General features: G+C 41.2%; 1 protein-coding gene across 8 annotated transcripts in view; it reads right to left on the bottom strand.

The window, feature by feature from the left end:
- Positions 1 to 903: 903 nt before the first annotated feature.
- The window catches only part of kcnq4 (potassium voltage-gated channel, KQT-like subfamily, member 4), a 30972-nt gene continuing 19270 nt past the window's right edge, over positions 904 to 12605 (bottom strand). Inside the window, exons 9-16 of one of the 8 annotated variants that reach the window (XM_086137036.1) lie at positions 11783 to 11926; positions 10531 to 10551; positions 9843 to 9899; positions 5625 to 5854; positions 5459 to 5558; positions 3919 to 4050; positions 3711 to 3849; positions 904 to 2418 (exon numbers count right to left, since the gene is read on the bottom strand). In XM_086137036.1, coding sequence (XP_085993162.1) covers positions 2212 to 2418; positions 3711 to 3849; positions 3919 to 4050; positions 5459 to 5558; positions 5625 to 5854; positions 9843 to 9899; positions 10531 to 10551; positions 11783 to 11926 — 1030 coding nt within the window. In that variant the 3' untranslated portion in view covers positions 904 to 2211. Of the gene's footprint in view, positions 2419 to 3710; positions 3850 to 3918; positions 4051 to 5458; positions 5855 to 9842; positions 9900 to 10530; positions 10552 to 11782; positions 11927 to 12605 lie in introns of all 8 variants that reach the window. The other 7 variants (XM_086137035.1, XM_086137037.1, XM_086137039.1 and 4 more) reach the window with 7 other exon arrangements.

Raw genomic sequence — 12605 nt, 5'->3', positions numbered from 1 at the left:
ACAGGACAAAACATTAGTTACACTTGTACACAAGACTTACAGGGAAAATACAGCTTTGACTTGAGCGCTCAAACTTGAGTGCAATTACTCTTCAAGCAGTTTAATGCCACTCCCAGCTGAATTTCACTCGAAAACTAAACAGGAAACAAATAAAACTACATTGTGTATTTTAAACAACCAGCCTTTAGAGTCTGATAGCTTAATACTAAAGCTAATTAAAATTGAAAATATGTAGCCATTCTTTAACCTTTAAAAGCGAAGGATTGAAAACACATTTACATTAACAATATAATAGTAGTCACATTCATATATTCTTTATCCTTTGTATAGAAAGACTACTTTTAGCACCATACTGATGACTTGCGTTCCATGGCGAAAATTTGCTGTCAAGCTTCGCCCACCGCCTAAGATGAAAACTCACAATTTTCACAAGCGCACGTTGCACGTTTGGGTACAGTGATCCCTCGCTATTTCGCGGTTCGTTTATCGCGGCTTCAGTGCATCGCGGATTTTTTCAAACATATTCAAAAAAAATGTTTCCACCGTTTGTGGACTTAAAATTTGTTGTTTTTTTACCTGGATATATTAGTCGCTACTTTGCGGATTTTTGTTTATCGCGGCTGGTTTTGGTCCCCCATTGACCGCGATAAACGAGGGATTACTGTACTTTACCAACGTCAAATCTGCTCCAGGTCAGGCGAATTCCCTTGTAGGAGTTCTGAGGAAAATACTTAAAAGGTTTTGAATCCCCCCCCTTAAAAAAAAATTTAAACCAAAAAGCCATTTTGATTTTAATGCGTCCGGTCACGATGAACACATGTCACGAATTTCATGTCTGTCGGGCACTGACATACTGACAAATGTATCAAACATTTATATAAACAAACGAGAGCTCGGACGACATACAGTCTAAAGATCTTTTATTGAAAGAAATAAATTAATAAGTTAGTCACGTGAACTACTTCTACTCTCGGCAGACGCACATCATCATCATCATCGGGTGCGGAAATCGGCTACATCGCTGGAAGGTGGAAGACTGTGGTAGCGTAGCTTTGCATCGCTAGCTTAGCATTTTATTGCTTTCTTCGGTGTCTGATCGCTATTAGGAGGACCGTGTGAAGCTGGAATGTCGAAATGGCAGCGAGTCAGTGGGAGGGTGACGTGATGAGCGAGAGAACATGCAGAGCAAGAAAGGGGGCGGGGGAGAAAGCGAGAAAGACATGCAAATGCATTCAGGCAGGCAATCGCTCGCTCTCGCACGCTTTTAGTGCCCTCCAGTGGCCTCAGAGGTAGTTGCGCCATGCCCGCTGGTTATGATTGGTGATGTCCATTTCATGAGGCACACCTGTGCAATAACATAACGAGATCCAATTAAATAGTCCTGCCTTGATTCCTGAAATAAGCTCGAGGTATTCATTTACTCAACTTCATGGGGTTGATGCGAGGTAAGGTGTTTATCATGAAGGAAAAGCGCACATTTGTTTGTGTTGTTATTTGCCCCCTCCCCCCCAAGTATAAATGAAGGCAGTGAAAATATACCATGAAACACGTGACTATTAATTGAGGTATGGTATTTCCTACAGAATTTTGATGTTTGTAACGGCAGTTATTTTAGTGGATCTCGAAAACCAAACAGTGCGGGTGTGCCTAAAATCACCATTGGAAAAAGTCAATTGGTGCTTGTTGTTCTGTTAAGAAAATGTGTTTGTTTTGTTTTTTTACATTTTCTTCATTTTTACCAGACGTAACATCAATGTGTGGGTCGGCGGCGTGACAGAAGGCACACCTTTCCGCCGAGCGCCCTAACAAGCGCCTTCGTCTACCACATGCAACATTGTTCTTTGAGTAGCGTGTCATAATGCCGCAAATACGTAAACATGGCTTCGGCGTGCATGATGCCAAACATGGAGTGATGGTTTTTTTTCTTCTTTTTTTTTTTTTTACATGTGGGCTAAGAGCCTTACATTCATCACAGTATGCTTAAAAAAAAAAAAAGAGTACCTTTGTTTAAAAAAAAAAAAGTACCTTTGTTTTGATACCCTTGAGACCATACCTGTGCAATTTCTATTCAGTGTACCTTGAGGGACTGGGTGGGACTCTTATTTTGCAAGCTAGTGTTGATCCTCAAGAGGCGTGCAATGGGTGGCTCTCGGTCCAGCAGAGCCCTTTGGAGGGTGCCAAGAAAAAAAAAAAAAAACCCAGAGTGTCTGGCTAGGACTCCAATGTGGCGCTGTCGGACTGCGAGAGGGTGTTGGCGGAGGGGAAGAGGTCTCTTTGGTCCGTTGAGCTGTGGTAGTCCGACGTCAGGTCGGCGTCCAGCAGCAGCGAGGACAGCGCCAGCTGAGACGACGAGCCTTTTTTCAGGCAAGACGAGTACAAGTTGAGCAGCAGGTCCAGCTTGTTCTCGATGGACTGAATCTGGAAAGTAAGCGGAGCAGACGTTTGTTTGCTTGAAGGTGTCTTTTTTTCCCCCCCAATTCGAAAAGAAATCATGCTTTTTTTTTTACATGATTCAAATATTTTCTGAACTAAGTGTCGGGGGCGTTTCGTAGAAAAGACACCTTTAATTTGACCCCCCCGCCCCCAGCAAAAGCTTCAACGACACAAATTAGATAATGACTGTTAAAATCCTTCCTGAAATAGTTGTGCAGTGTTTTTTTTCTCTCTGCATATAAATGAAAAAAAAAAAGAGTATTAATAATATTCAAATAGTTCAAATTTGGGGGAGTACTAATCAACAGGAGAGAATACTAAATATGTATATGAGGAAATTTAAAAAACATTTTTATCTTTTTTTTTTTAACATTCATACTGTATACCATATTTTTCGGATTATACATCGTTCCGGATTATAAATCGCACCAGCTAAAAAATGCATAATTAAGAAGGAAAAAACATCGCACTGGAAGTCGCACTGGAGTATCAGTCGCATTTTTGGGGGAAATTTATTTGATAAAATCCAACACTAAAAACATACATGTCATCTTGAAAGGCAATTTAAAATAAAAATAAAATAGAGAACAACAGGCTGAATAAGTGTACGGTATACTAACGTTACATGACTGACATGCCTGGTAATGTCAGTAACGACGTAACATATTAAGAGTTATTCAGATAACTCTAACATAAAGAACATGCTAACAAGTTTACCAAATTATCAGTTTCACTCCAAATCACTAAATCCAATAAAATCTTCATCCTCGGTGTCACTTTTAAACAACTCCCCCAACTCGGGAGGTAGACGAAGCGCCACTTCCTCTTCTACGTCGCTTACGTCAGACTCATCGTCGATTTATCAACACAGGCCGAGAGCGCCCTCGTGTGGTTTAATGTGAAAATAACATGTGAAATGACATAATCATGTGTTAATAATTTCACACTTAAGTCGCTCCAGAGTAAAAGTCGCACCCCCGGCCATACTGAAAAAAACTGCGACTTAAAGTCCGGAAAATACGGTATACTAGTGTGGAGTATTTCATGCTTGGGGAGTTTATACACAATATGAGAAATCTTTTGCGACTTCGATATTCTTTGCACCGGTAGAGACTGATGGGGATCATGAAATCAACAAATCAACAAATATTCGACTCGATATTGTATTCCCGTATTCTGATGACAATAATATACCCGTCTCCCGTGATGTCATAGGAATGAAAAGTCAAATTACAAAAGCTTGAGTTGTTGCGATGCGACAATGACAAGCAGCGTACCTGTTTCTCCACTTTGACCACACGTCCCATCATGCTCAGCTCATCCAGAGACTCCAGTTCCGGCGGCGTCTTCTCACCCTTTTCTGGTCGCGCCTTCTTATCGGCCTGGACGGCGCCTCGCCCGATGATCTGGTCCACCCTGGTCCGTGGCATCATCAAAATCCTCATCATAATTTGGGGGATCGTGATTCACATTCTCGCATCCTACCGCATCTGCAGGCTCTTGATACGGCCCAGCATGTCCAGGTGTCCCGCCGAGTACTGCTCGATGACGTCCTTCACGTCGTACGGACGCAGCGTCTCCTTGAACTTCCTCTTGGCCACCAGGAACTTCAAAATCCTGCCGCCGCGCAAATAAAGAGAAGCGTTGGGCGCTTCCTGCCCCGCCCTCTCTCGAACGCTCACAATTTAAACAATAAAAGCCCCGCCGCTTAAGATTAATTACAGTATCCAATGACCTTATCATCCACAAACGGGGCCCAATCAAAAACAGCAACGCGTGTGTGTGTGGATTGTGATGATGAGGATGAAGATGAGACATTTGAGCTTATCGGGATTTGCTGCTTCAGCAAAACAGGAAACGGCGTGAGCCAGCGTCGCTAAATGGAATGCACCGTCAAAGCTGCTCACTGAAACTCAAAGACAATCGGCCCTTACGAACTGGTATGGGAGCTGGAAAAAAAAAAACGTTTTGAAGAAAAATCAGGGCGCTGGATTAAAAACCCCACCCGCACTTTTTGCGATTAAGAGCCAACATATGAGCAGCAAATAAAAATATGATTGAATGAAATTCAACAGGAGATAACCCAACATGGTTTGTGTAAACACACAATCTGGATTCAAACTGACTTCACATTGCCACTTATTATCCTGCATACTCACAATTTTGTTCAAATGTAAAGATTTTCAGAGAGCGAAACTGCGCATGCCTAAGCGTGTCCAATGTAAACACACACAACCTGGATCAGATCTGGATTAGTAAATCTAGTCCAAACCAGAAAAGGTTTTTTAAAATTTTGCCCGTGGGTTATTTTTTGATGACATCATCAATGCCAAAATGTCATAGGAGGTTCATATACTAAATCTAAAAATCGGAAACAGGATGTGGTGCCCAAATCAGTAAATCGCAGTGTTACGAAAACTTGATTTTCAATTTCTTTCGAATTCTGCAAAGGGCAGCTTTTGGTTTTGGTCACCGATACTCTTCCCACCCCACCCCTGCGCCGCTGCTGCCATTCGTGTACCTGCCGACGCTTTGAAATTGAACACACGCTGGCAGCTCGTTCTCAAAGAGGCAGCAAAGTACAAGAGCATCACATCACACGGCATAAAGCGAGAATGCGACAAAAAAATGGACCGCGGATAAGAACGGCCAAAAAACAAACCACGTACAGGGTATGCACGATTGCATACCGTTTAGCCGCTTCAAAATCGTCCGTTGTCACCCAAATGTAAGGGAAGAAACTTGGACCAAAATCAAACGAATAGGGAAGTTAGTTATATACACGTAATTTTAGTTTAAGTATTGTGGTTAATTTAAGTCAAAATGTCAACTAGTCATATATTAGAATACATTTGTTTGTTTTTCACTGCAGAGCATTTTGATGTACATTTTGAAAGGGATTCGCTTCACTAGTGTAAATGCACAATCTAGATTTGATCTCAACTGAAATCAGTTTACAGGACTGTCTTGAATTGTGTTGGGCTGGCTCAGCGAAGCCTCGAATTCCTTCCGGCACCTGACTAACCTGACGGCTCGTATGAGCGTCTTGACGGCGGGAATGACCTCGTCCATGGCAATGTCGCAGTAGCCTCTGTCGTCCACGCTGTCCTCGCCCAGACCCTCCACTGGGGACGCATTCCCATCGGTTAGTATGCGGACGGAACCGGAAGGAGCGTCAATTTGGGCAGTACCGTCAACGGGAGGCCTGGCTTTGAGCCGCAGCGACGTCCGAAAGCGAGTGCGGTCATTGAAGCTCCAGCTCTTCTGCACCTTCCCGGGGCTGGCCGCCTCAGGGACGTTCTCCTGGTTGGGCGAGTGCCTCACGGCCAGGCCGGGCGCCTGGGGCGATGCCTTGTTCCGGATCACCTGCGCCGAGCGGGAGTTGTTCATCCGGATCCTGTCCCGGAAGCCCAGTTTACTGCTGGTGACCAACAAGGGGAAGAAAGAGTAAGTGTTGGTTTTGCATTGTGGTGCACGACTTCACCCCCCCCCCCCCCCCGACCCCCACCCGACCCCCGCCACCTTTCGGAATCGGTAGGTCCATGCTGCAAATAACAAGGATGCAAGTTGGCAAGAGAATGCTCAATGCGACCAATAATACCATTGCTTATTCATTCATTAAAACTCTCAAGATATCACTGTTAAAAATCAGCTGATGTGCGAAACCCTTTCATGCACCCTGTAACCTGATAACACGATACGATGTCCACTGCAGTAACCGCTGTCCCAAAAAGGGTTTCCATGTCAACGACAATAAGGTCAGAATATTGTCATGAAGAATATTTATCAATAAAAATATTTCTTAAAAAGCACACTAATACAGATGACTTCAAATTTCTAAATACAGTGGTACCTCTACTTACGAACGTCTCTTCGTACGAAATGTTCAAGTTACGAAACGCCTCAGCAGGAAAATATTGCCTCTTGTTACGAAAGAAATTTCAAGATACGAAAGGTAAAACTACAGTATAGGCTACTTGTCGCAGCTCCGAGTTTCCTGAACGCAACATACTTATAGCTGTTCTGCCATTGGCTATTACCGAGCATCATCCTGGCATCCCATTGGCTAAGAGGGACTTCTACCGTATGAGTCTGTGTGTATTGATAGATAGATATGTGTCTATGCAGCGTCGCTGTCATTCATCACTCAGGCCCTGAGACATTCCGATCGTTTTACGTAAATGTCCCCAGAATCACCCAGAAAAAGTGTTCACCAGTCGGGCAATCGCTCACGATGCTGATGTTTGCCTTGGACATTTTCAAAGGATTGATAAAAGCCGACAAACGCAAACGTCCTTGGATCAGTTCTTTACAAAACACCATGCAAAAACCACTTCTGAGAGAGAACATGAACTAAAGAGGGCAAAAAAAACTAAACCGCAGTTAAAAGTTAAATGACCATTTTTATTCTTGACTCCTTTCTTTGTTTTTTTACAGTATGCACAACGGTCATTTATTGTATGTATATAATGTAATTGTTACATATTTTGATGCATTTGTATGCTTTAGAAAACATTTATGGCTGAATTTTGAGGGGGCTGGGAACGAATTAGGGCATTTACATGGAAAACGCGTCTCTACTTACAAACTTTTCTAGTCAAGAAATTTCTTCCAGAACCAATTAATTTCCTAAATCGATGTACCACTGTAATTGGATTATATAATTCGACAAAATTGTCTTCAAATAAAGTAAAATTGTTATATATAAACTGGGAATGATGGGAACATAGCCAAGCAGTGAAGCACCGAACACGCTAACAGACATTATCCACAAAAAAAAGTGTCGCCACGGCAACAGGAACCATGCCCGATTGATCTCAACATGACTCGGCAGATGCTGGAAAATGCCGTCAGAATAAAAGACACCCTCTCTTAATCGCACGGCAGGAGGGATTAAGCGTTCAAATCCACTTCAAAGTGCATACACAAAAATGAATGCGCACAAATAGACGCTTTGAAAAAAAATTCAACAAAAACGCAAGCTCGTGACATACCAAAAGTGCCATCACGCAACCGCCCATTTGCAACATACATTTTCGCAGATGCACGCATTTTACTGGATGAAACCATGACATACTCGTGTGTGTGCATGTGTGTGTGTGTGTAATTGTCTCTAAGAGGCTGTGAAACTCAGTAAAGATTCCCAACAAATACAGGTATGTCCTTTAAAAAAAAAGTCTACACAGCCCAGTTCAAATGTTTGCTTTGTGTGATATGAAAAAAAAGAATTTGTCACTTTTTTTATGTCAAAAAATTAATTATATTTTTAAACTTGTGAATTTCATATGACCACTTGATTAAAATATATTTTAAAAAACCCCGCTTAATTCCGTTTCTTTAAACTACAAAATGTCGTTATTTTTATCGCGCATACTATGATGCATTTTAACCTACATTTTTTTTTTCGTCACCACTTTTTCCACATAACATTACAACTTGCCTTTATGTTTTGTCTTTAACCCTTTCATGCACCATGATTTCATGATTAGCCGTCCACTGTAGTAACCGCTGTCCCTGAAAGGGTTAACATAAAATATACATTTTCCCTTCAACAATTTTTTTAAAACTACATTTTTCCATTATTACAACTTTATATGTTAAAAAAAAGACATTTTTATATCGTTTTGAATTTTCCAACTCGTGTAAAATGAGATTTATCCATCAAACGAAGTATAAATCTCTTTCTTGATTTAGATTATGACTCGTTTAAAATTACAATTTTCATCTTCAAATTATGGCTCTTCAGAGCAAAATTTTACAATTTTTTTTTTCTTTCCACACAAAACCTATGAGGTCAAATAACTGCAAATTTTTGGGTGGCCAATTCATCTCTACATTTTCTTTCTTTCTTGAGTCATAATCTTCCTGATTTTTTTTCCCCACGTAAAATTCAAAAGTAACCACATGACCCGTACTACTCAATCGAAAAGCCTACTAGAACATCTGAAGTTTATTTGGAGTCAGGCGTGGGAACGTGGTGCCAAACGTAAATACAGAACCCAATGACACGCAAATGATGTTCAGCCTACATTGAATGGAATACACTTCAAAGACAAGATATTTAACGTTCAAACCGATTGCGTTTAGCTAATAATATTAATTTGGAATTTTACGGTCTCAATTTCATTCGGAATTTGTACATTTAACTGCAACAAAAATACTTCACTGGTTGTAACGCGTTGGTGTGGACATGGGCCTGATGAAGCTTGAGATGATTTATTTTTTTTTCTAGCGGCAAATGTCCATGCAAAGAGAAACATTAGCGCACGTGAGAGCTGGTAAATAATACAGAAAGAAAAGTGAGGCATGCTGAATGATTTATTCGCCAGGCCGGCTTCCCCATTAGACATGCTGGACTTGTCACGCTCGTAAAACGTTGGCAACTTCCGCCGCGGCTTCAGCACATGCGTTCTATGCGTTTGAAGCTTTTGATGCTTTATTATTTAAGGTGAGCTGACTCCAAGCAGTCGGCTCAAAGAAAATCTCGTCGCGTTAAAGATAATTCAGTTGAGTCGAACATTTAATTTAGTCTTATTGTGTAAATGCGAAGTGTTTTTGTTTTGTTTTTTTAAACATTTAAATGTATCAAAAGCAACTAGGAGGGTATTTTTAATTTTTGTATCTTTTCAATCTAATCAAATGGTTTACAATTGCACGCATCACACATGCATTGGAATTTATTGAAATCATTTTTTTTTGTCATTTACGGTCAGCAAACATGACAAAATGTTCTCTTTAATTTTTTTGTGTTATTTTCCGTTGGAACTAAAGAAAATGTTGGAAATATTTTTTAAATATTTGGTAATTTATTTGTTACATTGATACATCTCAATTTAACTAAAGAACTATTTTCAAGTAGTTTATTTTTTTATCGTGTAAACAAGGGTATACACTTAAAAAATAGTGTCTCATATTGTAACTCATAACATTTTGTCCATTTCAAAATAAATTTAATTTTAAAATTTCAATTCAATAAACCATACTTAAAATATGGAATTTGTATTGCAACTTCATGTCCAAAATATGACTTTATTTCAATAAAATGTGTGCATTAAAGGGAAAATGAACCCCCCAAAAAATTCTCTTTACAATAATATGTTCTATACGCCTCCACTAGTGTCAACGCAGCATTCTGATTAATTTGTGGAATATGAGTTAAGCAAAAAAATCCGCCCCTTTTTCACCATCTCACTGGGCGGCCATTACTCCACTTGCTTTTGCAAAACATGCAAAGTTGACACCATCATATCATGTAATGATGTCATACTGCAAGTCTTCATCGCTCAGCATTTTCACATTGGAGCCTGACCTTCTCCGTTAAACGGCTAACAGTTCTGGTCCACCAAAAGGGTGCAACAGGCAAGGCGGGTAAAGGTCAAAAGGTCAAAAGTGGCGGTGCGCGCGGATACCTCTGCTTGCGTCCGGCATGAATCCGGAAGAGACCTCGCTTTTTTGCAAGGACTTGACTGGAGGAGGAGACACACAAGGCAGAGTGGGTGAGGAGGGAGAGGAGGGTGTGTAGGGGGTGTGGGGGAGCGCTGTGTGGTGGGAAGGAGGCAGGTGAGGTGGCAAGTCAGGGACTGGGGGAGTTTCAATATTCCAAATAGTCTTGAAACTGCCAAATGTACACTGGTTAGCCACTTCACTAGGTACACCCGCCCTGTACAAACAGATTTAGATTTTTACTTCTTCTGACTGATTTTCAAATGTGCAATTTAAATTGATTTTTAAAGTTCTCAATTCAATTTCAATCCTAAATTTCCCCCCAACAGGTGGAAAGCTGTCTCCCCCCCTTTAATTGAAGTCTTGCATTGGATCTGGTCTCCAGGCTTATCTAATGTTTTGTCCAATAACGGCAGTTTTTAGAGAATGGAGATGCTTGGTGAGTCGTCAGTTTTGGGACCAGCAGAGGGTGGTGGAGCATGCAGGGCATCTCAAGTGTATATCAGTCAACAACAACAACAACAACAATTCCTCCACACATCGGCAGTAACTTCCGTGACTATTCTTCTGGAGTTCATCAATAACAAGTTAGGCAATCAGAACGCGCCAATGCACGGCGCCCTTAAATTGAAGCTGAGGACGTGAAGCACAAACCTGCGCGGCTCTTCGGGCCTCCTGAGGACGGACGGGGACAAGAAGGGGTGCAATTGGGTGGGTGTCATGATGGTGGCCACAAAGAGAAAAAAAGGGGAAGAAGAGTGAAAAGTGGTGAGGAAAATGATTATGAAGATGATCATGAAGAGGAACACAAAAAGATGGGGAGACATGCGGCGACACTGCAAAAACCTCAACTGAACCAAGATTGAAGATCTCAAATTAAATTCCTTGTTTGTTGCTCACCCCAAGACCAATTTTTGCAGCGTACGAGTTACACACAGAAGAAAAGTGGGCTTAAAGAACAATGGGAGAACTAAAGGTTCTTTACAACTATTATCTGCCAATAGAGCAGAACATTTTCACCTCGACACGTAAAGAACAATATATGCTACCTGCACGACAAGAAATGTTATGCTACCTACGCCTATAGCTATACCTGGTACCTAGACAACTCAACTCAGCTATGTTTATAGAGCATTTTAAAAACAACCATCACTGCGTACAAAGTGCAGACAAGTGCAACCTTAACATTAATCAACAAAAACATTTAAAAAAATACATATACTGTACATACATATACTGACACCAAATGCCATAACTTCTGTTTTTTATTCCTAGACATGACAAAAGTGGGCTTAAGGAGAAAACGTCTTTGTTGCTGAGCGGGAACATAGGTCTCACTGCCAGGAAATAACACGTTTTCTTAAGTTGGGGCAGCATTGAAAACCACAGGGACTCCAAATTGAACCCTGTGGAACACCATATGACAGTGGGGCAGAATGAAACTCAGAGCAACCAAGGCTCACACAAAAACCGTCTGTCTGCCAAATAGGCTCGAAACCACAAATGCCCACCTGGCACTGCGAACGAGCCAACAGAATACTGTGGCCCTCCAAGTGAAAGCTACGCTCCTTAAACGAAGCGAAATACTCTAAGCATGCTACTACACCTACCATTCAGAATCACAATTTACCTAAACTGACTTACTGTACAACTACTGATAAAACCTCAAAACAAGTATCAAACTGTTCTTTTGGCAGATCATTTTGCTTTCAATAAAAATTTCCTCATTTGATATATTTCGCTTTTTTTTTTTAATTTTTGAGTTCAGTTTTTGCAGTGAATACAACACAGTTAGTGCGTTAATTCGCTGTTAGACGCACGGCAACACACAAGCTCGGCTGTGTGTGTGTGTGTGTGTGTGTGTGTGTGTGTCCCTGTCACGTGGGCAGTGGTGCGAGGTGCGTACCTGTCCCCCGACATATAGGGGGCGCTGTAGGGCCGCAGCCCTGACAGCGGCATGTGGTTGAAGTTGGCGCTGTATGGCGGCGGCGGCGCCTTCTTGCTGGCATTCCGCTGCCGCTGGAGGTGACTGAACAGTAGTGTCAGTTCTCTGACGGCCACGTGCACAAAATAAACATAATACATGACAAATTCAACAAAATGACAAAAAACTAAACAAAACAAAACAAAAACCACACACACAACAGGGAATGCAGAAGGCAAAAGCAAAACACGCAAAAAGGCCAAAATCAGGGTCCCAGTGCTCTAAAGGAGATGCACAACAGAGAAGACGCAGTGTCGAACCACAAAATGCTCAATGGTGGTTACGCAGTTCATAATTGAGTTCGCAAAAAGCCACGCTCACAAATTTTCATGATCTTAACTTGTGTGGTAATTCCAAAATCTAAATTCGCTGAGTCACTAGGTGGTTACCCAGTATCATGCTTGTCAAAATTAATAATTAATTAAATTACATCTGTTGACGTTTTTTTGAGCAAAATTTGTGCTCACAAGATTGCTTGTTATTATTATTATTATTATGTCAATTTATGTCTAAACTGTGAATGGCTGGCAACCAGTTCAGGGTGTACCCCGCCTACTGGCTGGAGATTGGTCACCTAATCTGAAGGTCACAAGTTTTTTGTGAACTAAATTTGTGCTACCATCTTTTTGTTATCTGAATTAATGTCCCTACATTTTCATATCCAAAGTCGTGTTCTCATTGCATTTTTGTTATCTAGATTCACACATTTTTGTAATACAAAGTTGGAATCACAGCTGTTATCTGA

The sequence above is a fragment of the Hippocampus guttulatus genome, chromosome 18 (genome assembly GCF_054856545.1).
Source record: "Hippocampus guttulatus isolate MCC_2025c chromosome 18, RoL_Hgut_1.0, whole genome shotgun sequence".
In the NCBI taxonomy this organism is placed as follows: Eukaryota; Metazoa; Chordata; class Actinopteri; order Syngnathiformes; family Syngnathidae; genus Hippocampus; species Hippocampus guttulatus.
Note: the sequence above shows the minus strand (reverse complement) of the source record. Positions and strands in the feature narration are given on the sequence as shown.